Below are 26,713 nucleotides of genomic sequence, written 5' to 3'. Positions count from 1 at the left end.
CTGAGCGGACTTTGCACAGGTCTGCTAAAACTGTATGCATAGTTTAAATGAGACAGTGGGTTCATGCAAGATCACACAGGTGAGTTCTTCATGCCCATCAGCAACATATTTAAACCTGGCCTTAGACATCAGGTTATGATGATTGCCTCTCAGCTTTACTGCATTTGCAACTTCAATAATTTTTTTTATTACATTAACGTATTTTAGTTTGTATTACATTTCTTTTGATTTTGTGAGCCACTTTAAACACACAAAGGGAAAGCTGAGTTATAAACATGTTAGAGTAACAACATATGAATAAAACAATAGTTCTAAAGGGGGGAATATCTCTTTTTGGAATCATTGTTTTAGAAGTATTCCCTCTTGTGAGAGGAGAGGAGAGGAGAGGAGAGGAGAGGAGAGGAGAGGAGAGGAGAGGAGAGGAGAGGAGAGGAGAGGAGAGGAGAGGAGAGGAGAGGAGAGGAGAGGAGAGGAGAGGAGAGGAGAGGAATGCCTTTTCTCGGAAGGTGACTTGCCCCCCTCCCTCAGAATGAAGAGGCAGACACAAAGTTTGGAACTAAAGGGCCACTTTATTAATATAACACCAACCATTAAATATGGCAAGGGCCAACTAGCGGTACAGGTCAAGCCACGGGGTCACCCCTGGACCACTGCCTTGACCTGTCTGGGCAAGCCCCACAGCCCCGGGTGGGAGCCATCAATGTAATGGCTTTACCCCAGCAAGCCAGGCAAAATGGTTCCCCCCTTCAAGCTCCTAAATCCTCAGCTGTACAGCATGAGGGAAGGACTTGCACATGGGGTTCACTGCAGGCGCCAGCAGGTGGTAGTAGCTGTCACAAGCATACCATCCGCTCCTGGTAGACCTCATTTCCCCACCAATGGGGAATTGCCAAGGGGTGCTCACTGGCTCGCTCCCTATCTCTCTCCTTCCAGTGCTGGAGCCAAGCCTCTGCTTAGCCCCAAAGCTCCCCACAGGTGGCCAAGTGCCCACCAGAGCCTGTGCCTCTGGTCTATGATGATGTAGTTGCCGGTCACTGACAGATGAACCTTGTCACCTCTATAGAGGTCGGCAAATCCGGCCCATATCCTAAAATGAAGTAACTGTACAGGTGAACCTCCACACCTCTGTAGAGGTTGGCAAATTTGGCCTTACGTGGAGGCGTGGCAAATAAGCACCCAGCTCCTCCCCCGCTGCCTCCTCTTAGGCTTGGATAGCTATATATGTGCTCTGCTCAGGCTGAGCATGCAGAGCAACTGCTAGCAGGGAGGGCAGAGCTGCCTTCTGAAGGCTCTGTCTCTGCCCCTCAGGGCAAATCCTCATCACGGTGTATTTAATCAAGGGGCACCTTTAAAAAATTTTTTTTAGATTAACCAATTAATCAGCTAAACACTAGGGGTCTATAAAGAATTTTTTTCCTTGTAGGCAGGGTTTAGGCATAAAATAGTAAACTAACAGCGAAATCCTAAGCAGAGTTACTTCAGTCTAAGCCCACTGAAATCAATGGGCTTAGACTTGAGTAACTCTTCTTAGGTTTGCACTGTAATTCTTTGTCATTTTTAGAGGGGGGTGGGTGGGAATCTTGTCCAGGGAAAAGATGAGGGAGAAAAAAGTGACATACAGAAATGGGGGAGAAAAAATAGGGAGTTAGAAAAAAGATCCTCAGATGAACAAGATGAGAAAGAAGGTGGGAGGGAGGAGGAGAGAATGAAACTGATTCAAGATCATTTTGTAAGTACAGGAGAGAGATTCTTCTTCTATCTGCCAATACATTTTGTGGAAGGGAAGGGTTGCAGGTTGGAATTTAACAGACAAAATACTTCACTGGAGTAAGAATAAAATTTATTGTGTTAAAATATTTCTGCCCCACCCATTTGTTCTTCAAGATAACTTAAAGCTACAATTTAAAACAATATCAAATAATGTCAGCAGCAGAAACCAAATAAAATAATTTCCTTTATGTTCCTCATTATTCTGGTCTGGGGCATGAGAAATTGCAGCTCTTCAAATACTCAAATGGAAAGAAAAACAAATACCATTTTAAATGAAAAATAATTGCAGCATTCAAATTGGTACCATAGGTGGGCATTGTAGAATCCAATCAGTAATGAAAACAAAAATTTAAAAAGCAGCAACTGCAAACCACTTCTCATTAATATTTTTGTTTCTGAGGAACACGTTGTAACAATCCAAATTGTTATTAAATGGGGGGGGCTGATCTTGGGGGAACCGTATATGCAATTTTGCTGTTTACTCCCTCTACATACAATCCTTCCCTCATGGTGACATGAAAACACAGAGGGTATAAATGGAAAGTTTGTCCCATTAAAGATTCACGTTGGCAACCAAGGTTTCGACTGTTATTGCACAAACGGCTGCAGGTTTCATTTATGCACAGCCTAGGTCTCACTGAGATTTCTTCATGAGGTCCATACATGAGATGGAACCCATCAGTGATATAAACGTCCAGCCCAAGCATGCAACCGATCCTTTAAATCTCAACCCCTTGGAGGAATTTTTCAGTAGCTCAGATTCTAAGGCTGCATCCACACTTTGTTGGATATTGTGCTTATTGTTGTGCTAGAGTAGTAAATCGCAACTGGATTGTGCACAGGCCAATCCAATTAAGAATAACTGTAATGCAACGATAGCACAATATCCAACAAGGTGTGGATGCAGCCTAAGAGATGACACATGGAGATTAGCCAACTGATACAGAATTCCTAAGGCTTGTGTTATCTCAGATGCACGCTGATGGAAATAACATGTTTGAAATATATCACTGGAAAAATATTTTAAAAGACATATGGCTCCTGGCCTGGCTGTGAAAGAACAGAATTGATCCAGCATAGAACTAGCCTGTCTGGGCCTCAACAATCTTCATGAAAACACACAAAATTCACATCTTTGGGACATGCCTATCCAATGCTTGGTAATCCAACAGTCTTAATTTAGTGGCCTTGATAAGCATTGAAATGATTACATATTAAATGCAGCAGGCAGCATTTGAGCGAGGGGGAAGGACTGTGTAGACATTGCCTGCAAAGAAATGGCATCAAAAGCCCAAGGAAATTGGGGTGACAATTAGCCCTTCGTTGCTTTTTAAACCTCCCAAGGAGCAGCACGTGCAAATCCCGACAGCTTGACAGAGATATATGTAGCCTTGCCAATGCCATGCAGGCAAATGTCACTTACGTTGTTATTAGAAATCGCCCTTAAGCTAACATCATATGTCTTTTTGACAAGATGAATGGTTGGGCTTCTGACAGTGAATAATTTTCATTGAGAGTGAAAGAAAATGTTAAAAGATAGGACTTCTCCAATTAAAGAAAGCATGTATAAATGAAACTTTAGATTATTAATTGAGAAATTTATGCACACACCCCTGTACCTGTGTAATATCGCTTCAAAGCTTTTCATCAGTGTACTCTCGTGTTGCTGGGGAAATTCAATCCCCCTCTCCCAGTCTGTTGTGATCATGATGACTGCTGAGTGCAGTACAAACCTAGGTCAGTGCTTTAAAGAGACCCCAAAACTACTTTTTATCCTTCAAGTAATTATTTCTTAAGTACTTTTGCCCATCTCTTCCACTGAGGAGCTCAAGATGGTATCCACAGGTCATCCCATTTTATCCTTATAGGACAAATTGATTGAAAGATACGATTCATTGATAGATGTGTTTATCAACGGCAGCATCAAGGCAATGGCTTTCAAGTACAAATAAGCCAAATCTCAGTCTATGTAATCTGCCTTGAGTCTCAGTGAGGAAGGAGGACTATAAACAAACAAACAATATCTAGGCTATTCTTATAAGCACTTCAAATGCAATGCCTTCCAAGGAATCCATCAACATATTTGACTGCACGTCACTCAGTGATCTATGGCAGCGTTTCCCAATCAGGGTTCCATAGGATCTTGTTAGGGTTTCCCCAAGAAATTGTAAGTAAGTAAAAATTTTGAAATACCACCATCAAAATATTGCAGTTATTAAGGTTATATAAGCTGATTTATATATAGCAGCTCTGGACAAATAAATTTTATTGACAATGATTTAGCAATAATTGAACTGTGCTCCCCTCCACCAACTTTTTATGCCCTGAAAATGTTTGTATAGGTATGGGTTCCTTGGGATTTGAAAAATTAATTTAGGGGTTCCTCCATGGAAAAAAAGTTGGGGAACGCTGGTCTATGGCATCAGCTGACAGCAGTTTGCCTGAGGCATCCAAAGAGTTTCGTGGCTGACCAGGACTTGAAGCCAGATGTGTCTGCTTTAAGTCAAACACTCTACCCACCGCACTGATACTAAAGGTCTTTTACTAGTTAGATACGCCATTATAAATCACCAAAGAATAATAATATTTGTTTCTTCTGCTAAAGGATATATAATAAATTAATAACCTGCAGCTACTTATAGTGCATTCCTAAGCAGAGTTACACCTTTCTAAGTCTATTGAAATCAGTGGGCTTAGATGGGCATAACTATATTCAGGATTGCACTGGCAAGTACCAGCAGATGCACCACTTATGATCTAAGCTGCAACCTAATTCTTGAAACACTGCAGTTTCATGGTAAGTCACAGGCCTTGGCTGCGTTGATCATAAACATTTCTTGCATACTCAAAGCATAGCTGTTGCGTTCCAACAGGTAGCAATGTGCTCCACGAGGGGCTATCCTTGAAAAGTGTTTGAAAGCTTCAACTACTGCAGAATGGAGCAGCCAAGATGTTGACAGGAGTAGGTCATGGGGACCATATCACTCCTGTCTTGGCTCCCACTTTGTTTCTAGGCACAATTCAAGGTGCTGGTACTGACCTTTAAAGCACTTTATGGTTTGCGGCCAACATACCTGAAGGACCTCCTTCTCCCTTATGAATCTACTTGACCACTGCAATTGTCTTTGGAGGCCCTGCTTTGGGTGCCCCAGCCTTCTGAGATTAGGTAGGGGGCAACCCATAAGAGGGTAGGAGAGGGTCTTCTCACTCGTGGCACCCAAACTCTGGAATTCTCTTCCCAAGGAGATTCACCTGTCCCCTTCTGTTGATGTCTTCCGCCAGTGGATGAAGACTCTTTTGTTTAGCTTATTTTAGTTTAAAGCTGATCTTAAATCGTTTCAATGATGTATTTCTGTGTTGGTTTTAATGGTTTTTGAGATAAGACTTTAATTTGTATATTTTGTTAGCTGCTTTGGTGGCCTTGTGAGGGTAGAAAGGCTGGGTAAAACTCTTATTAATAAATAAATGTAAATAAAATAATAATTTAACTAAATAAAGCTTTAAGAACTGTCTTACAGTTAAGCATAGAGCATCAATGCATTCTTCAAGTGCAGGGAAATAACGTTTCTTATGTTCTTTGAATTTTCTTCCTGTTTTAGAGGATTAGAACTTGGGATCACTCCATGAATTTGATCGACAGTAGGTTCATAAGTGTCAAAAGAAAGTAATGTTTTCACATAGATCCAGAGGAGTTAGCCGTGTTAGTCTGTAGTAGCAAAATAGAAAAGAGTCCAGTAACACCTTTAAGACTAACCAACTTTACTGTAGCACAAGCTTTTGAGAACCACAGTTCTCTTCATCAGATGCATGGACGACGAAGAGAACTGTGGTTCTCGAAAGCTTATGCTACAGTAAAGTTGGTTAGTCTTAAAGGTGTTACTGGATTCTTTTCTGTTTTCACATCATACAGTTCATGTGTGGAATTCTTTGCCACAGCGTATGGTCATGGAAACTGGTTTAGATGGCTTCAAAATGGGATTAAATAAATTCATGGAAGACAGATCTACCATTATATATCTAAGATCCAAGTATAGGGGGGGAAAGCTACCCAGGGCTAAAATATAATGTTCTGTGAACTCATGGAAGCACCCAAGCTGACAGGAAAAAAATATATAGAAAGAAAAGGGGAATTAAATCAAAAAAGAGAAAATTCAAAAACATAGCTCTTTTTATGATACTACCTTGTGGGTCCCCTTCTTGTCAATGACTATTAAACACAGAAGTTAATTAGAACTGTGTTTGGTGGCACTGAGACTCTAACAGAAGATAAGCAACAGGGCAGGTTGTTGTCTTCATGGCCCACTTGTGTGCCTCCCTGGGGGCACCTGACTTGTCCCTGCTGGAAACAGGATGCTGCAATGGACGGTTGTCTGATCCAGCAGGGTCCTTATGATTTCTTGCCTTTGTAGGTACAGTTATGCTGCAAGGCTTTTTTAATGAGCAGCATTCATCACCATCATCAAGCGATTTGCAGTTTTCAACATGACCTATGCTTGAATATAGAACATTTTCTGCTTCTCAACAGACATTTTAAAAATGGGCTGTAGTTTTGGAACTTTGTGTTGATAGGACATATAAGACAGTGGCTGTTTCCTCACTGCCTTATTTTTTGCACTTGTAGCGCACCATTTCTGATCCCGCTTTCATGACGCAGCATTCACATGCTGGGTCAAATGTCTTGATTTTTGTGGTTGCGTTGCACTTTCAGAAGTTCACATGCTGCAGAAAAAGCACTATAACGGGCAGTGGATGAGCTTGCTTCACAGCTGACCAAAGCACATTCACGCCCATTTCTGGGTTTTTTTTAAACCCGTATTCACATACTGATGTTTTGATATGTAAGCTTGGAACCAGCTCTGCCCAATGGAAACCTGTGACAGGCTGTTATTTCGCCAGCCAATTTCATTTAAATTGCTCATTGTGGGCTCCCCTTCCCTCTGCTCTCCTGCCGCTGGTTAGCTTGGCAGCTGTTTCTTCTCTCTCTCTCTCTCTACACTCAGCATCCGGGGAAGTCAGGCTTGCCCCGTAACTCCTTGTCGCCGAATGGTGCAGCTTTACAAAGACTACCTGCCCCAGCTACTTCCTCCCCCTCCCCGGCCCAGTTTGCTTGCGATTTGACGGAGCGAGATGGGAGGGAGGATCACCCACTTTTCTTTGTAGTAAACACTATTTTGAAACAATGGCAGGCTGGAGGGGGGAAATCTTAAGTGAGAGGTTCTCCTCTCCCTTTTTTTGTTCAGGAGAAATCTGATTAATCAAGCCAATTAAAAGCAAGCCGTGAATTAAGCATCCTTGTTTTGTACTACAAATTGCAAGCTCTATGCTTATCTCTCCCTAGGTCTCCATTTAAATTACCAGAGACATTGTTAAAAGGAGGCAGGGGGGTGTATTTTGTCTCTAGCTGCCAGCTCTCTCCTTTCTGTTTCACTGCCCCTGTTTCAGGATCTAAATTGCTTTAAAAAGGAAAGGCAATGGGTTCCTTTTAAGTGAGAGATCGCAATAGCACAATTAACTTTAAACAAAAAAAGATTGGGGGGGGACTTTTGAGAGGAGTTCGACTAGGCTTGCAGGATTCCAGTTTGAGGGTGGGAGCAACTGTTCTGAAGAAACACCAACCGAGAAAGGAGGAGAGGCTGAGCGGGCATTCTCTGGAGAAGTATTTCTAAGCGTTCTCATGCATGCCAAAAATAGTGCTAAATACATGTTTCAAAGTAGAAAAAGTGGGATGTCTACATTCTGAGAAAACGAGAGCCAGTTTGGTGTAGTGGTTAAGACAGCGGGACTCAAATCTGGAGAACCGGGTTTGATTCCCCGCTTCTCCACTTGAAGCCAGCTGGGTGACCTTGGGATAGTTACAGCTTCTAGCTATCTCAGCCCCACCCACCTCACAGGGTGTTTTGTTGTGGGGATAATACTTTGTAAACCACGCTGAGTGGGCATTAAGTTGTCCTGAAGGGTAGTATATAAATCAAATGTTGTTGTTGTTGTTGTTATTATAATAACGGGAGGATGACAGGATTTGCACAGCTGGATTACGAGGACATGTGCACTAATGCAAATAAAGCACAATAACAGCAATACTGTGTCACTAAAATAAGGCAGTGAGGAAATGGCCAGTATTTAAAAACTGAATGATTTACTTGTAGGGTCAGAAAACTTTTTGGGACCAAATCTTCCTTGTGTTAAAAGAACAGGGTTGTTAAAGGAGGCTAAGGGTTGATATCCTTAATACAAGATACCTTCTTTGAAAGTAATGCTCAAATCAAAAAATTGATGGAATGAAAAGTATGCCTAAATAATTAACAGCAGAAGCAAAAGATTCCATTCGTTCATAGAGATAACCTAGATCTCTCGGTAATTTTCACACACATACCCCCCATTATGCTTTCCACCTGAATGCATTTGTCACGGGATTTCACCCCGTTCCAGAGGATTCTGAGATATAATCTATGGTAGGGTTTTCCACCCACAGGGGGAGACCCTCAGGATGGTCACAGAACCCCACCTGCTAGATTGCTATCTCCCATTTTTCACTGCTTTTTGGAAGGACTTGGGTAACCCTGACTCTGCTAGGGGGCTACAGCTGTTATTCCAGGAGGGAAAGGAGCCATCTTCCCAGAGTGATTGGAAGGCCTGAAGTAGCAACGGACCTTGTCTCAAGAGAACGCCAGCTTTTCCATAAGTGTATGCATTAATATCTGGGGGATTACAAGGAACTCTTGGAAAGAAAGAGGACAGACAATACAAGGCAGAGCTGTTGCCCTACAAAGCTCCACATTGCAAAGGAAGATCAATAATTGTTAGGGTTGCCATTTTCTTTTTACTGCCCCCATACTCAAGTGCTTGATATTAGCAGATCACAATGCTACTTTCCACAAGAAAACCTTATTTCCATACTGTCTGGAAAACACACTGCTATTTAAGTCATGGGAGTAGGCCAGATCAGGGTTTTTTCTGCTCGTTTGGTAACCCTAATAACAGTGGGTGAGCTATCTTGCAGGTACACTTGTCTGCCATTAAAGAGTATTACTAAGCTTCCAAGGAACTTTGAAGTACCCTTGAACACAATGTAAAAAGCACAGCCCTAGATCTACAGGAAGAAACGCTGTGCCCTTTGAAGGAAGAAATATGGTTTTATATACTGCTACAATTAATCCTCATAAAACAATATATCTACAAGGGTGGGATTTTTGTCAGAAGTGTTATGTAGGAAATGTGTAAGATTTATGTTTGAAATAACAAGGAATTCTTTTTTAAAAAAGCAGTAGCAAATCAAGAGTTGAAAATCACCAGTCGAAAATTCTGACTCGTTAAACAAAAAGTTAACTCATTTATTAATATATTCACATATTTACAAAATATTACAAAGTACTGGCCCAGCTCGGTGCAGTAGAGCAAGGCCTTGCATAAAGGCAAAAATTAAAATGCATTGGTTAGGGGGTGGGGAATGGCTCATACATACTAAATCTTTGGTATTTGAAATAAAATGATACTACATTCAAAATGCTCAGCTCAGGGTGATAAACAAAGACAAGCCACTGGACTAGTCTACACTACCGTCTCGTCTGATGTGGGACAAACATTCCGGCTGGCAGGCAGGCAGGCATGGGTAAATCATCATCATGGGACTGAAGGGTAAACGGAGTATGTGAAGCTGCGGCACCATGCTTTTCATTGTTAATGATAGACAGGATATCAGGGTTTCAGCCTGGTGACCTTCCATGCACATGCACTGTTTTCCCCCCACCCACTTATCAAATATGAATGTTGTCAACAAAAGATACTGCATGATACCAATGGGAAGGAGGCGTTTAGATATGGCTTGAGTCTTCTGAGTTCCATCACCCACCCACCCACCAGCTAACAGAAATTTTAGAATATCTAAACTGCTTATCAAATTGTTTTGCTGAAAGGATACATTTCCATTTCTTATTCTCAGTGTTAAGCCAACTTTCTTCCAACAAGACATATAAACGATGACGACAGAGCACAATACATTTCACAGAACCAGAGTCAAATCCTGTACCCCACTTAAAACAGGCATTACCTCCTGGCAAAGCTACTTTTCCTACTTAAGGATCAAGTCCACCAGACCAAACTAGCTATTACAGAGAACAGCACCAAGAAAGCATTCCTAATCTAACACTTAAGGACATCTTTTTTTATGAAATACATTTCTGGAATCCATCGCAAATGTTTTAACTGTTTCCAACAAAATAAAGTTTACAGAATTTTGAAGTTCTTTAGCATATCTGCTCATGTATGGGTGAAACTCTACTGTGGTTCAGAGTATTCTAAAACGAGTACCTGCTTAGAGAATCCCACCATCCAATTCACCTTTGGTGGCTGATAAACTCATGGACTAAAACAGGCTACTCAAGGAGGCCTTAAATAGAGTCTGAGTGCTGGATACCTTTGCAAACATTCTGTTAGAAGCAGTAGAGAAGCATCCCAATTTGTAGGATCCCAATTTGATAGGCTCCACTAGTCTTCGGGGCAGTTTTTTTTCTTTAGTGTAAGGAGCAGCACTGGGAATGTGAAGCCTCAAAAAATCCCACTGGTTGTTCTGAACCCTGTGCATGAAGTCATTTGTGCTCTACTAGTACTTTTTCTTATGTGATATGCTACAGATCCACTTGAATATTCTAATTCTGTTTTGTCTGTGAAGTTATCCACTCGTGTGCACTTAGAATCAGGGCTCCTGCAATGGTTTGCCCACAGATTCAGTTACCTAACTCTGCTCTGCTTAATGGAACTCGGGGGTGAAACATAACAAAGATTGTGCTTTTAATGTCCTAAAGAATCAGCAAAAAACTTGTCCTGACATCTAGAGAACTCACATATGAACAGAACTTTTAACAACAGCCAGATTGCAAAACTAAACAGTACTCAATGTTTTATCTAAGAAATTGTAACATTTCCTAGATTTGTAAAACCTAGCACAGCAATAAGGCCATGTGTATTAAAAGTTCCTGTTCTGTAAGACATACAATGCATGTTAGGAACCTGCAGCATTTATTTCTATACAATTTCTTTCCAGGCTCTACCTGTATGCGAAATGACAAGCCACTTACTAAAGTTTGTTGTTTTTACAAAATATACAAAAGGGTCAGGCAAAGTCTGTAAAGCCCTCTGGGATTAAAAACAAAATTACTCTGTATTCCTCTGCCAACTCCTCCTCCCCCCCCCCCCCGCAAAAAACTTCAGTGTTTCATAAGACTGGGCAAGGTTAGTGCCGCCGAATTCTTCAGGCCAAATAATATTGACCGTATTGATCGTGGAATGATTAAGCTTCCCCACCCCACCACACCCCTGGGATGAAATGATAAATAATCAATGAAGCCTTCATCTTCAAGTGCCATCAGAGATACCTGCTAGTAAGAAATGATAAAAGTTAGTAAAATGCTACCAATACTTAGTATTCACTTAGACGGAATGAAAAGAAGCCTTTTTTCCAATGTCTGCTTGAAGCATTTTTCAGGAAATTGGGGTTAGAGAGTTTTGCATTGGTCCCCAGTGGTGGCAGGCAGTTTCTTTGCACAGCTCTGACTGGGATATTCTTCTGTCAACATAAACTTCTTCAGTAATCTCAGCATTAAGACTGGAGGGGGTTTGGGCAGACAAAAGTGCTGCATTTCAAATACTTAACAAGAGGAATAATGCTTTGCAGGCAGATTGTTTTCATAGTCCCTGAAATTTATGGTCAGTAGTCCCAACACAATGTCCAAATCATTCATCCTCTTCCACATAGGTTGATGGAAACCAACCCACCTAAATAGGAGGAAGAGACAAAAATGGTATATTAGGCAGATGTTTCTATTGCTTAGCATGAAAACCCTGCCTCAACATGCATATCTTTAACAGACTGTATACATCATTAAGGCTTTACCCTTCCCTTGAAAGGAAGGAATTTATCACACTTACCACTGTTAGTGCAACCTCCAAAACGTATCTATTGCAATGTGCTCTATTGTGGAGCTGCCTTTGCTGTTGACTCAGAAACTGCAGCTGGTTCAACTGCACTGGTGAGAGGGACACCTAGGGCACAAGTTTGTGCATAACAAAGCCACTTGCTCTGGCTGCATGACCTATGGCCTACGTACCTTTGAACCTTTTTCTACAGCCAGTTCTGTGTGGTTGCCTTACTTGAAGTAACTTCACTTCACAAGGTACAAATTTCAGCTATAAGATGCAGGGCCTTTATTGTAGTTGCCCCAGTGTTTTGAAATGTTCTCCCTAACTGAAGTGCAGCACTGCTCCTCTTTCATGCCCTTCATTTGAAGCTTTACTAGTTAAAGCCATAAAATAGTTTATGGCTGCTGATCTGGTTACTGTTATAATTATTTGTACTATTATAATGTGTTCATTTTTAAAATTCTGTTTACTGTCTTGTTTTCTGGTTTTACTAGCCATGTCGAGCTTCAAAAAAGCCTGGTGAACGTGTTTAAATAAAGGATACATGGAAATTAAACAAAGTTTCGTGTCCCAAAATTCTTGACAGCAAGATATACGTACATGCAGTCTAACCCCCCCCTGCCCCTGCAACTTACCCTTCCATTTACTTCACCTCTCCACCAGCCATTAGCACTAATCTTTGTGTAAATTTTGACAATGTCTCCTTTGAGCAGTGACAATTCACGCATGTCTCTGGCACAGAAGTCATAGCGGGCAATAGCAATACCAAGAACCTTGGGGCTCAACACTGGAGTGGAATACAGAAAGGCACTATTATTAGGAGTTTCCTAACTGCACATCAGACAAGGAACAGCAGCAGTTTTTTTTGCAGTAATTCTAGTACAAATGCAACTGAAGTGTTTTTTATGCAGAAATGAAAACTGGCCTTATGAAGAAGTATAATTTTCTTTTATTTTGCCTAATTTTTTTAGGTAGATTTTTTAAAGGAAGTCAAAGTACAAATCTTTAAAAATTTATGGAAACAATCCTAAGTACTCTGAAGAATATTGGTTGGGATTCAGAGGGTCACATACAATGTTCTGCGCACACCCTGGAGCTTTTCCAGCTCCCTTTTCTTAGTGAAGCCCCCATGGTCCTTAAGATCAATTTCTGAAAGTCAGAGGGTCTCTCAGAGTGGGGCTCAGTGCAGCACTAGGCATGAGACCAGCAGAGAAAAATCTATACACACACATCAAGCTACCATCACCCCTCCCCTTTACAAGGATCCATTGTTATGGGGCTTTATGGATCTCAGGCATTTTTTAAAAATCACCTGGACATACATTCAAAGAAATATATTTCAGATCTAGTATAAGAAACTAAAAAATCCAACTGATTCAAGCATAGTAGATGTTACACTTTTATTTTTACAGTAAAACATCTGTTGCAAATCATGAGCTTTCATCTAAAAATATTATTAAGATTCACATTGGGTTTAGCTTTAAAGGCTTTAGTGGGGCCAAGCAATGAGCATACAGCAGTATAGCTTTAGAGGAAAAACTATAGAAATTAACACTCATATACGGTAGATTGGAAAGGGAGTACATGCAAGTACAGAAAATGTTTCTACCATAAATGTGCATTACTGTGTTTTTCTCCCTTTCCCTATCATTCTGCTACTCAAAGAAACAGTTACTTAAATACTATTGACAACTCTGTGAAAGGGGGTTTTCCGGGCTCTTCAGAGATCTCTGTCTTTTGGTGCTACACCTCTGAAGATGCCAGCCACAGCTGCTGGCGAAACGTCAGGAACTACAATGCCAAGACCACGGCAATACAGCCCGGAAAACCCCCAACAACCATCGTTCTCCGGCCGTGAAAGCCTTCGACAATACAACTCTGTGAAACATTCACATAACCAGCATGATGAAGTATTTGAGCACTGGACTAGGACCTGGGGAGACCCAGGTTCAAATCCCACTCAGTCATGAAGTTCACTGTGTGACCCTGAGTCATTCACTTTCTCTCAGTCTAACCTATCTCAAGCAGAGATGGGCACGAACAGAAAAAAAACCGAACATGATGTTCGTTGCCATCCACGAACAGGGACTCATGAACAACCACGAACATGGCCCTGTTCATGAACATGTTCGTGGTTGGCTGTTCGTGGGGGGCAGCAGGCTCTCCTCCAGCCATCATCCAAGTCAAGATCCCTACTGCACCACTCCCAGAAACCTGACCCGAGCAGGCACCAGGAAAGGTACCAATAATAAATAATAGCTTGGCTCCAGAGCCGGGCAGCAGCCCTGGAACTTGAAGGGGTAGATCCCTATCCCATCACACACAAAGAAAATTCAAGCTCCTTGAAGAAAAAAAGGATTAAAAATGAAATAGGAAATTATGAAGCAACTTGGATTATAAAATGAAGGATGTCCTATCTTTTTGGGTAGCAGGAAAGGCAGAGAATATGCAGGGAGATAAGGAACTGCTTGAAATGGAGGTGAAGATTTGGAGAGTGTGAACGGTCTGCAATATTCTTCTGCAGCGTTATGAAGAACCTCAGTTCCCAAGTTCACTTTAAATCTGGGGATCATCCCATAAATACAATTAAGCATGTTGCCATTTAAGAAGGAACCAGGGGCTCGTACCTATTGTTTTCCTAGGTAGCTCTTTTCTGTTTCATTTTTCTACATTGAGTTGTCTTTCTATAGATATATCCAGTGTGAAAACAGAAAGATGGCAAAATAAAATAGATTAAGTATTAAATGCATTAAAAGCAACAGAAGAGCAGCACAAAAGTAAAACAGCTGCTACTAAAAAGATCCTGCCCCATATCTCAATAGAACAAATTTCAGTAATCCTTTAGAACTAGTTTCTGCTTTTAAAAGCCTGGCAAAGGCAAATAGAATGATTCGTGACAGTTCCATTTAGAACTCGGGGCAAATGCAAGAACCTTCTCAGACCATTGGAAAAAAGAATCCCTGAGTGTAATATTTAGAGAAATTGATACAATTGTGGGACTTAAATTCTTTCACGCTAGCAAAAATATTCCCCTCCAAGTCATCAGCATCCAATTTTTAAAAAAGGCTTCACAGACTGCAAAATTGGCTTTCCCCAAGTTAAAACGTGGAGATACATAAAAATAGGATCCAAACTAGAAAAATATGTAGACAGCTATGATAAAGATTGTCATTTATGTTCTAAAATTGCAGCATATGCTTTTGTGTCATATTTTATTGTGGTCTTATATGGTACCAAAAGGCAATATTTTACACATTTCAGCAGCTTTCCCATAACAATAACAGATACTGTGCTTTGGAAAAATAACTGCACACACTTCAGTGACCAAAATTGAAATGCTTAAGATCAAATCATAGCATGAAAATGAATTATACTCTGTTTTTATTCTATCGTTATCTAGTGCATAATCCCTTTAAACAGCCAGCTTTATAAATATGCTTATAAGAGTACAAAAATATTTGGGGAGTGGGGAGAGAGAGACCCCGCTATTTGACATTAGTTTACATTTTAAAGTTGTCTACATCTGGCCATGAAAAAACACTTCTCTCAAAGTTGTCAAACATTATTGTCACCTTATGAGAAATCCTTAAAATATGATTGCAGAGGAACAGTAAAGGTGAGGATAGGATCAGCAAGAATTCAGAGGCAAAACATTAAATAAGGGATTACTCCTGTTGGGCAAGACCTTAAGAAAGACATCCCAGGCTCAGCCAGGACATTGTTTCAAAACAAAAGAAGAGCCTGTGGGCTATGCAGAAACTTTAAAATCAACATAAAATGAGAGCAAATGTCCTAATCCAGCTTTAATTTCTCAGAAGTTTACATGCTTGGTATACATAGGTTATGACTTAGATTCCATCCAGAATTTCCACATGTGCAAAGAGGGTGTTAGCAGTCAGTTAGCAGTCAGACTCCTTCTCCCACTGGGGGACAGTTTATAGATATGAAATCATAAACACCCTCCTTCATATGTCAGAAACACAAGGCACTGCCTGGCACAAAATGGATGCCAACCAGGTAAGAGCCAGGAATAATATTCTACAAAGGGAATCAGAACAGCTGACTAAATAACACCCTGTCTCACTTCCCCTCACCCATTTACCCCAATTAAGCACCACAACACTATTCACCAAACTTTGTAGCTTTTCCCATCTGGTACTCAAAGGGCCATCAAGCACCATTTATACCTATAGTCCACCTCAGGTAGATCCATTAAGCCTCTTCAAACTCATAATCTACCTCAGGAAAACCCATTAAGTTATTGTTTTGGCAGTGAGAACGTAAGCTTACCCCAGGGAGCGATTTGCCCTATATCTGGATTCCCTAGCCATATGTGCGTGTGTGTGTTTGTGTGTGTGTCCTTGGATCCATACACACGCCCCCCAAATTTGTTTGGACTTTTTTCTTTGTGAAACACTGGTTGTTCTGCTGCTCTCTCTGCGGACCTCTATCCTCGAGACTGGTAACTATTGCCTTCCCCAAAACAGCTTTCTCCCCTTTTCCAGTTTAGTGAGCCAGTTTGGTGTAGTGGTTAAGAGTACGGGACTTTAAACTGGAAAACCGGGTTTGATTCCTCACTCCTCCACTTGAAGCCAGCTGGGTGACCTTGGGTCAGTCAAAGCTTCCAGCTCTCTCAGCCCCACCCACCTCACAGGGTGTTCTGTTGTGGGGATAATAACAACATACTTTGTAAACCACTCTGAGTGGCATTAAGTCATCCTGAAGGGCAGTATATAAATTGAATTTTATTATTATTATTATTCCTCCCTGATTTTCTCTTAGTTAGCCTCTTGTGTGTGCTGTGTGTATTTGCCCTTTTATTTCTCTTTTATTAAAAAAAAAACTTATGGCTGAACATCTGGCTGGTTTATTTTGAGATTTCTCTAAGGAAATAATCCCCGTAAACATAGGTGGAGAATCCCAGTTACTCCCTCTCACTTGTTTCCTTTGAGCTAATTCCCCCAGGACCCAACTATTTAGGAGACTGCCTATTTGAGTAACAAGGGGGGCATGATTTTTGGCATTTCCCACCTGCCATAGCAGCCCAGAACACCCCGGAAGCTCCCTAAGAACAGCTTGGAGGGAATAAGATGTCTCTCACAGGAAGAGAATTGGTGAAAATCACCCCCACCCTGCACACATGGAAAGAGGTGAAAATCACACACCCTCACAGACTTGAAAAGAGTCCAGTAGCACCTTTAAGACTAACCAACTTTACTGTAGCATAAGCTTTCGAGAATCACAGTTCTCTTCGTCAGATGCATCTGACGAAGAGAACTGTGATTCTCGAAAGCTTATGCTACAGTAAAGTTGGTTAGTCTTAAAGGTGCTACAGGACTCTTTTCTATTTTGCTGCTACACAGCTAAACTCCTCTGGATCCTCACAAACTTGGCATCCAACCAAATATTTTCTGTTTCTGTTTGCTTATGTGTCTCCTAACTAGCATGTAGAGATGTACTGGCTATATACTTGGAGGTTTATTTTAGCGCTCGTGGCCATTAGCATCTTCCATTAATTTGTCTCATCCCCTTTTAAAGCCATTGATACTAGCAGCCACTGCCCTATTAATTAACTATGCATTGTTGTCAGCAAGTACTTTCTTTTTTCTAACCTGAACCAAATACCAATCCTGCTTATTGGACGACTCAGATCTATGACAAAGAGAGGAGAACTGGACCTGCAGCTTTTATCTGAAATGTGAGAGATTTCAAAATATGCTTTGTTCTTTATTATTAGTCTCCCCACCATGACCATCTCTGGCTCTACCCACTTAACTTTAATTGTAATGTTAAGTCACGAATTGGAAAGCCCAAGTGGAAACTGCCATTCCCTATTTGTCCTTCAAACATATCTATTATCTCCAAATGGAGGAGTGGCCGCGGCTCAATGGTAGAGCATCTGCTTGGCATGCAGGAGGTCCCAGGTTCAGTCTCCCACCATCTCCCGTTAGAAGGATCAGGCAGTAGGTGATGTGTAAGACTTCTACCTGAGAGCCTGGAGTCCTGCTGCCAGTCTGAGAAGATCATGCTGATCTTGATGGACTGATGGTATGATTCTGTATGAGGTAGCTTCATGTATTCATGTGTGTGAATATGGAAGGGTTCACTTCTTAAAAGCACTTTCCTCCATGAAATTGTCAAATCATGTTGCAACAAACAGAATCATGAAATGGTCTTAATAGGGAAAAATTTAGTCTGTGAAATGGAATATATACCTTTGTTTACCTTTTATGTAAAAAAAGGTAAAGGTAGTCCCCTGTGCAAGCACCGAGTCATTACTGCCCCCCCCGGGGGGATGTCACATCACAACATTTTCTTGGCAAACATTTTTTGTTACGGGGTGGTTTGCCGTTGCCTTCCCCAGTCATCTAAACTGTTTATGTACACACTAGGAATTTAAGATGAGGTGGGCTATGAATAAATACATAGCCACACCTGAAGATTTTCCATGTTTTAAAGAGAAGCTGTCCTTGAGGGGCATGGTAAAAACTCTAAATTCTTTAAACACAAACTCAAACATTGAAAAAAGAAGAAAAACAATACAAGTGCATAGAAAAACAGATGGATAAAATTAAGTTGCAGACAACATACGTGCAAAAATCTAATACATTTTTTCTCTAGAATGAAGTTCTTTATCATGGGATCATGTTGCAGAAAATTTTTCTTTAGGGATGGGACGAATATTTGAATCACAAAAGCATGTCCTTCATATTTTGAGGCCACTTTGATAATAAGAATTTGAGGTCTTCGCCACTTATTGTAACAAGAGGTACCCATTAGATTTAACTTGGTTGTATAGCCTGCAACTCTTTGTCCAGTTTTGACCATATTCAGAATCAGCTTTGGTACTTTTTAATCTGCTAAACCAACAGCAGATCCTACAAAGCTGTGATAACATTTAGCTGTGATAACATTTAAACATTGGGAAATACCCACACAATTGTCCTTCCCTTCATGTCTTTAGGCAATTTATACGTTCTCACTGCCATGCAGTAGCTGCCCAGTTGCTCTGAAAAGTTGTAAGCCATTGATGTATGTTTAGTCAAATTGTGGGCAAGAGGAGGGGGAAAGAGCAAATCCGTCCCTTCCCTAACTTGCACTGCACACAGAAACGGAAATATTATATTTGCAAAAAACAGAGGCAAAGCGAGAGGAAATATAAAATGCAGTAAAGCAGTACCTGACCAGAAAGGAGTGGAAGAAGGGGGAACAAAGCTGTAGTCTGGAGAAGTTACAAAAGAAAACCCACAGAACAAAGAAGGGGCTTAGAGAAAGAAAGAAAAAAGAGAGAGACAAGCAAGAAGACATTGAAATATTGGTAAAATAATTTCAAAATAGAAGTTGTCATATTACTTAAGTTTTAGAAAACAGGAAACTGATGACATGTTTACTCCTTCAGCCTCACAAATCTGTACTTTGCTCCCTCCTGTCTGAACAGAAGTACAGATGTTTAGGATTTGCTTTTACTCCTCTACTCTTGTAGCTCCTTTCTCCCACTCCCTCTTTTATCTTAGCATTGGTATCAAAGTACATGATACAGCAGGAAGTAATTGGCAATCTTGCATCAAGGCCCCCTAGGCTGGAGCATAGGTTTAGATGAAAGATGACAGGGTAGCTTAACACTTGCATAACTGGATATTTTGCCTCTTTGTGTGGTGGGTATTTGTCACTTAAAGGTGCGCGTATGCAAAAGTAGATTGCATTGCTGTTTTTATTAACATATCTCAATGCTGGCAAAAATGATGTACTATGGCTGCTTTTTGCTGAGTGCTAAAAATGGAGTCCCATTGCTAAATGCAAACATAGCATACATGTCCCACTTTGTCTTGTGAGAAGTATCATGCAGACAGAAAATGTGCCTTGCACTGTATTGTGCAAAGCCAGCTTCCGTGTTGCTGCAACCTAAATCTAAAAGAGGTCCTGTCTCCTTAACATGTGCACAATAAGGTGATATTTTAATAGGTGCCGTTTCTCCCACCACAATGCTGCACCAATGCAAGAAACATCTGAGTATATTCAAGGCAGCTGTTTCTGAACGGGCGCTCCCTGGAACACAAAATTGATGCCTTGTTGGCACTTCTGAAGCATCTCCTGAGGAAGAGAAAAAGTAATACTATTTCTTTACTTTGGGGAAGAAACAAGTAAGCACCAGGAAGCGCACAGGAAGGCAATGGCACCCTCAGACACCACACTGGGGATCATTGTAGGAGCTCATATGGTGTGGGGGAGGAAGAAATACTACAGAAAGCTGAAGGAACTTTGTACTTAAAAAGTAATAGAAAGGCATAGACCAACTCAACACTCAGGCTCCAAGATGGTGCTCAAATAATCACAACAGGCTTTCTCATGGGTCAGATATATTACACAGAGAAACCAACACGATTATGGGCACAATCACGATGTGAACAGAAACAAGTCACCAATTGTGGATAAACCCTTCTGTATGGTTTATTACTACTTGCGATCTTTAATAGTCTGGACATCTTGGCCTGCAAGATGCTGACTTCACGCTAAGTGAAGGAGGAGTAACAGAATGTTTATTCTTTCAATAGGTTCTAAGAAGGAATATAACCCAATATAGAGGTAAACATTTAAGTGAATGTGTTGAAATAATCAGACATATTCATAATATGTGTGTCAAACTGGATCTTAGTTGCTTACCTCTCCAGCATCAAATAACCCCTACTTAAAGAATCTACTAGGTGCCCAATAGCTGAAAAGACTTTTTAAAATTAATTGTACACTAAAGTCTACAGAAATTTAACATTCTGTAGTATTTCTTGCCTGGTAGTTTTCTGAATTTGCAAATTCAGTTCCATATTCCAATTCTGCTGCAGTTCTTCAATTATAAATTCATGACCAAATGCCTTTCTCTATTTTTTCTCTTTTTTAAGAAAATTGATATGAAGCAAGAAGGTTGGCTTTTCCTCAAGGACTTTGGGAGCAAGAGAGAGAAAATATCTCTCTTCTGTCTTCCTGCAGAGCCATATAAGAATATAGCCTTTAATGACTGCCATCATGAGTCATAAACCACAACTCTGAAACCGAGTTCAGCAGAACTCCTTTAAAAGCCCTCTGGATCACATTTCTTCTTCCTTACTGAATCTTACCAGAGATGAGCATGATATCGCAGAGGCAACTAGGCTTTTGTAAGGGAAAAAGGGAAGATTATCCTGGAAATTAAGAACTTAAATAAGCACAAAGCTACGGGTAATGCTGATAATGAGTACAAGCCTTAGAAATCCTTTCAATGAGACTTTTTATATGACATGGAACAAAATGGGGGGAACTTTTTAAGAATCAGAATCTGTCAACAAGATTTGAAACAACTGGAATATACACATGGTTAATTGTCCCAGCGAAATGTTGAAAGCAATGAAATAACCTAGGAACTATCTGCAATGACAAGAACTGTCTTTTTATTTCATTTAACACTAGCCAAAAGAAAAAGAAAAGCAGTGGACATCCAGCCTTTGACTAGTTGATTAAAGAGCTTATTGCTTGAAATACATAGTGGACCATAAAGTCAAATTAAAGATACAAGAATTTTTTTTAAAAAAAACAGCAACAATTTTCTGAATTGAAATGATTAGTTAAATGGAGTTTTAGCATGATCAGTTCACTGATTATTTTGTCATATCACCAGCTCACCCTGTGGATTCTTGAACCTTAACAGGAAAATTGCACTGAAGGTCATTTCAAGAATAGCATTCATAAAATCATTTTGCTGTTGCCTTGATAAATGTTTATCCATTTTTGAGTTAGTTCATACATTTGGTAGCTCTTCATCAACAGCAGTAATTGAGCTAGCTCTGCATTGTGACTGTGGATTTTATCCCCCTGCAAACACACCTACACAGCAGCTTCTGTGTTTATTCAACAGTATGCTTGAAGAATTTGGAAGAATTTCAAATGGCATGGCATGGGAGGCTGCTGTTGGGCAGAGAAAACAGAAGACACACAAGTTTTACTCGGGGTGCCACTGTCAGCAGGTGAATTATTTAATAGTCGAAGCTCTGCACTATCAACTCACAGACGTACTATAGTACCTCAAGACACAATGTCAACATTCACACTGCAGCAGCATGAGTAATATGTATTTGCTAGTCTAAGCGGAGCTTGTATGATATCTGTGCCTGCTCCCACTGGAGAATGTTCAGTCTAAAAATAAAATACCAGACAAAGCAAGGAAGCAGTGCACCTCACAGAAAACAGGGACATGACATAAAGAGGGGGGGGGGTTGCAAAAGGCTATAAAAAAAGAACGTAGGGAACAGTAATGCGCATAGACTAGCTGAACACCAAAACTGATTTCAGATGGATGAGTGATACAGAAAGCCAGAAGCTCCAAAGACTTGATTACAAAAGAAGGACAACAGTTGATAGGAAAAAATAGTGAGTGGGGGCAAGAGACAGGAAAGAAAAAGGGATTAAAGAAATCAAGACTGTTTTCATTTGTGAGGCTTTCTACCATATTTGAGTTTCTCCTGCTATTTATGTTAAATGTGGAAAAGAATATTGAGAAGAAGACAGATGTAATGCAAATGGGCAGTCTGACCAATGTAAGGCTTTGCATGCGCATCACAAAGTGATAGAAGCATCAGGCGGTTTCAGATTTGTGGGTGAAAATATTCCTAGTTTTCCTTATAAGTCTGCTTTTCAAGCAAATTAAAGAAAAATAAGCAAAGCAATGAAGTTACAAAAACAAGGGGCAGTACAGTCAAAAGCAGAGCCCACAAGCTAGGATCGAGCTCTCCTCAATAGTTTGCAATAGTTAACAGTATTCTCATTTCCCCCTCATTATCAGGCACAGAGCTTAACGTGGCTATACTGTATTTCCATATACAAACTCTGGGCTCTGCATGGGCAGATTATAATATCTACAGACCATCTGGCAGTTTTCCAATGTACTTCCATTTATCAAAAAGATATTATTCCTACATGTTCCCTTTCCAATGTTAAAAAGATAGATTTCAGATATAATGCCAATTCTAACAGCCAGTTGCCAGGCAGATTTACTTTTGCTGTATATGGCTGAACATATGCACATTTAAATAAGATTAACCATCTTGTTTCAGTTTTAACTCATATAATCTTCCATCCACCCAAGCACACAGAATCGTAACTAGATATTGATGCTTTAGGCTGATCCTGCACTGGGCAGGGGGTTGAACTAGATGGTCTGTATGGCCCCTTCTAACTCTATGATTCTATGATTCTATGAGTGGAAATTTCTATCACTGCATATCTAATAACGGAGGTGAGGGGTAAACCAAACTTCCCCCTTCATGCTTTTTAGATATATCAGGAAGTGACCAAACCTTCAAATGAATATCAAGTTTGGCCTAGAATTTGAGTAGAATTAGAGAGAGAATCCGTAAGAAATTAAGTTTCTTCACAGAAGCTCTAGTTTATAGTCTGAGGTTTTAAATCACACGAATAATTCTCTTTATATGCCAAATGCAAGATTAGAATTACATGTTTATTAATTCATGTAGCTGAAAACAGCACATCCAACGCAAAACGTCTGTTTACAAATCAATTGCTCACTTACATTTTTAATAGATGTTTGAGCAGTGATTTGATTTAAGCACAGGCAGTCAGGAAGTCTAACCAGACCTGTTCATAAACCTGTCAGAAGATCTAATTCTGCTTAGCTGCAGAAAAATCTAGCTAAATGCATTATCATATTAATTGGCTATATGTCAAGAAATTCAAAATGAAGATTTTTTTAACCTATTGCTGTGCCTTTGTTATTAAATATTAAATGCTTACAGTTGCTACTTGGTCGGTTGCTCCTTTGGTCCAGTGAATTTTCATATTCCTTATATGGGTACTGGAGAGTTGTGTCCAAACTTCTGAAGCCTTCTTTGAGAGAGTGGTGCTTGTAGTACTCCACAAGTTCCTTCAAAAATAAAAAAAATACTTTGAAGCTTCAATTTGTGCTCCCCTCCTCCATTGCTTGGGCATAGTGCTTTTAATGTAAACTTTTTATAAAAGTAGATATTCATAATAGGTACCAATGGAGACATACCACTGACAGAATAATGGTAGCCTCTGTTACTAGTTATTGCAGGAAAGCTTGCTGAACTTTCTGATGAAAAAGGGGGGAAATCACAAAAGAAAGTCATATCAGTAGTATAAAGTGTGAGCCCCGAGGCGCAGAGTGGTAAGCTGCAGTACTGCAGCCCAAGCTCTGCTCACGAGTCTGAGTTCAATCCTGGCGGAAGCTGGGTTCAACTAGCCAGCTCAAGACTGACTCAGTCTTCCATCCTTCCGAGGTCAGTAAAACGAGTACCCAGTTTCCTGGGGGTCAAGTATAGATGACTGGGGAAGGCAATGGCAAACCACCCCATAAAAAGTCTGCCAAGAAAACGTCGTGATGCGACATCCCCCCATGGGTTAGTAATGACTCAGTGCTTGCACAGGGGACTACCTTTACCTACCTTAAAGTGTGAAAGCATGATTCATGAAAAGATAACTGCACTGGTCTACATTCAGAAATATGAAGCTAAGGGTGTTGAACCACAAACGACTTAAGCCCAACTCTCACGAAAAGCATATTTATTTATTTAAATATTTATACCCTGCCTTTTGCTTGCGGCTCAAGTCAGCTTACAATTCTTAAGTATAAACAGATAATGCAATGACACCCTATTAACACGCCCCTCCATGAAAATGTCCAATTACAAGTCCTAAACCCAATTACAACTCCTAGCAAATAAGAGACCATTATAGTGTTTACTGAAAACATCTAAGGACAGTGCCTAGCTCAGAGACCCTGTTCCACATGGTGGGAACCATTATTGGAAAGAAAGGCTCCAATAGATGCAAAGCAGGACGTTTTATAATGACAGCTAGAAGACAAACTGGTACAAAGGCACAAACGGGGAGAGATGTGATATAAGGGAGTCCTAGATCATGAAAGTCTATAAGGATTGATTAACTAATAATATTTTCTTTCTTTGGTAAGTTTTGTAAAATGTACCAAACTGATTGTCTGAAGATACAGATGAGTCAAATTGATTGACTACGTGATGAGAGTTATACAGAATTATTACAAAAAGATAGAATGAGTAATATATAGAGAATAAGTCAAATTGTTTGATTTAAATGAATGTATGATTTACATGGTTTACGATATATAGAAATATTTGAAATTGAAAAATGGGATAAATTGTTTATCTAAGATGGAAACAAAGACTTACAGTTTGGGTATACAATGTTAAAAATAGTTAAGGGTGTACTGCTTAGATTAATGGAGAATATATATTTGTTTTAGATAGAGGAATCTAATAGAAGTAAGGGAAAGGGGACAAAGGGTTGGAAAGCTGTTGGAAGTCAACAAAAGGGGGGGAAAGGGAGGGGGTTAGAGATGAAAAATTGGGGAAAATTGAATGTAAATGTAAAAATAATGGATTCTAACCCAATAAAAAAATTTTCAAAAAAAAAAAATGAAAGTCTTTAAAGGTCATACCTGGCACCATGGATTGAATTTGGAAACAAAATGACAGCAGCAGCCAAAAAAGCTATTTTAAAACAGGCATTACGTGATCCTGTAGGCTAGCTCCTGAGAATAACTGAATTGCCACATTCTGAACCAGCTGCAGTTTCTGGGCTCTCTTCATGGCAGCCCCATGTACAGCAGGTTCTAGGAAGCCAAAAACAAGGCTGGCTGAATCAAAGAATGGAGCAAATTGATGAACCAGTTCAGTTAACAGAAAGGATTCTTAGACTGTGCCAACCTGTACCAGCATCACCTCCACCTGGTTTGGATTCAGCATCAATTTGTTCTGCTTTAGCCTCTTGACTTCAGCCTGGATAAGATTCGGCAGATGCAAAGGTGGTAGAGGCCTTTTCCACTATCACTACTACCCTACAGGTCTTAAATGAGCCCATGAAGACCTATGAAGTGGTCTGATTAATCTCAAGTCTGTTTCATCCCAACGATGCTCTACTCATATCCCAATCCATTTCCTATCTCCCTGGCTCCCTCATAAACCATGGAACCAGAACAGAGTGAGAGAAAACACCAAGACATGATCCCTGACTATGCCCAAGCAAGTTACCGTTCCATGAGGCGATCAGGAACTCCAGAGAGCCACTGTTGATGCCTTCAAAATCCCCCAGAGTCTCATGGAATCCAACAGGGATCTCTGAGGGGAGAACCTTCCTAATGGGTTTTCTGCTCCTGCAGGAAGGACGCAGCTAGCCCAGTCCCCCATTTTAAAATGTCTTACTGTGTCTGTCATGCTAGCTGGATTAATATGCCTCTGAGAACATGCAGAGTAAAACCTGTTTTGCTGAAGGAGTGCTAGTTGCTTATCTTGAAGGTGTTTTGGTAACGGTTTCTGGCAGGCCTGAGAAAGTGACCTTGAAGTACAGCAGAGACTGCACCGAACATCTAAGAGATGAGCAATGCTCATCCTTTCCCTCCTCCCTTCTTCCCAGGCTCTGCAAGCCAAAATCCTAACTGACTTTTTTCCTTACTGGGGGGGCAGGGACTTTGCCCTATAATTAACCTTGCTTTGCCATCCTGAACCATTCCAGCCAATGATCCTGTCTGACCATCTTGATACTGGTATTTCTCTTCAATAAAGTAACTTTAACTCATACACTGAGTGATGCAGTGAAGTGCTTGGGGATTTACCTGGCAAGACCTGACAATCTGTTGATTGTGAAAGATGCAAGGAAAAGAACTGCTACTCCACCATCCGCAGTCAAGGCTGGTAAAACACCTTATACGCAGCGGACAACACCTGTGACTAAACAATATTAGATTCCTCCAGTCAGGTCTCAGTCAAGCAAGCCAGGACTACCTGCCCTTCATATAATAGGTCAGATATTAGAGATCTTATTTTTTGGACATAGCATTATACAACACCAGGGCTGAAAGTTGACTGTAATGTTTCAGAATGCCTATTCATGGCTTTTGAATTAAAAATTAAATATCTGCATATAAAGCACTAATCTAGCCTTCTCAGTAACATGCTAGAACAAATATTCTCAACATTTTTATTGCTATGCA

The 26,713-nt window shown here is 40.4% G+C and overlaps 1 protein-coding gene across 2 annotated transcripts in view; it reads right to left on the bottom strand.

Annotated features, from left to right (window-relative positions):
- Window positions 1–9,080: 9,080 nt before the first annotated feature.
- Window positions 9,081–26,713, bottom strand: part of VAV3 (vav guanine nucleotide exchange factor 3) — a 221,197-nt gene continuing 203,564 nt past the window's right edge. For both annotated transcript variants that reach the window (XM_054980021.1, XM_054980022.1), the window contains exons 25-27: window positions 23,461–23,590; window positions 12,321–12,472; window positions 9,081–11,541 (exon numbers count right to left, since the gene is read on the bottom strand). In XM_054980021.1, coding sequence (XP_054835996.1) covers window positions 11,500–11,541; window positions 12,321–12,472; window positions 23,461–23,590 — 324 coding nt within the window. In that variant the 3' untranslated portion in view covers window positions 9,081–11,499. The remainder of the gene's footprint in view (window positions 11,542–12,320; window positions 12,473–23,460; window positions 23,591–26,713) is intronic.

This window comes from Eublepharis macularius, chromosome 5 (assembly GCF_028583425.1).
Source record: "Eublepharis macularius isolate TG4126 chromosome 5, MPM_Emac_v1.0, whole genome shotgun sequence".
NCBI lineage: Eukaryota > Metazoa > Chordata > Lepidosauria > Squamata > Eublepharidae > Eublepharis > Eublepharis macularius.
The sequence above is the reverse complement of the archived record's forward strand: the minus strand, read 5'-3'. Positions and strand labels throughout refer to the sequence as shown.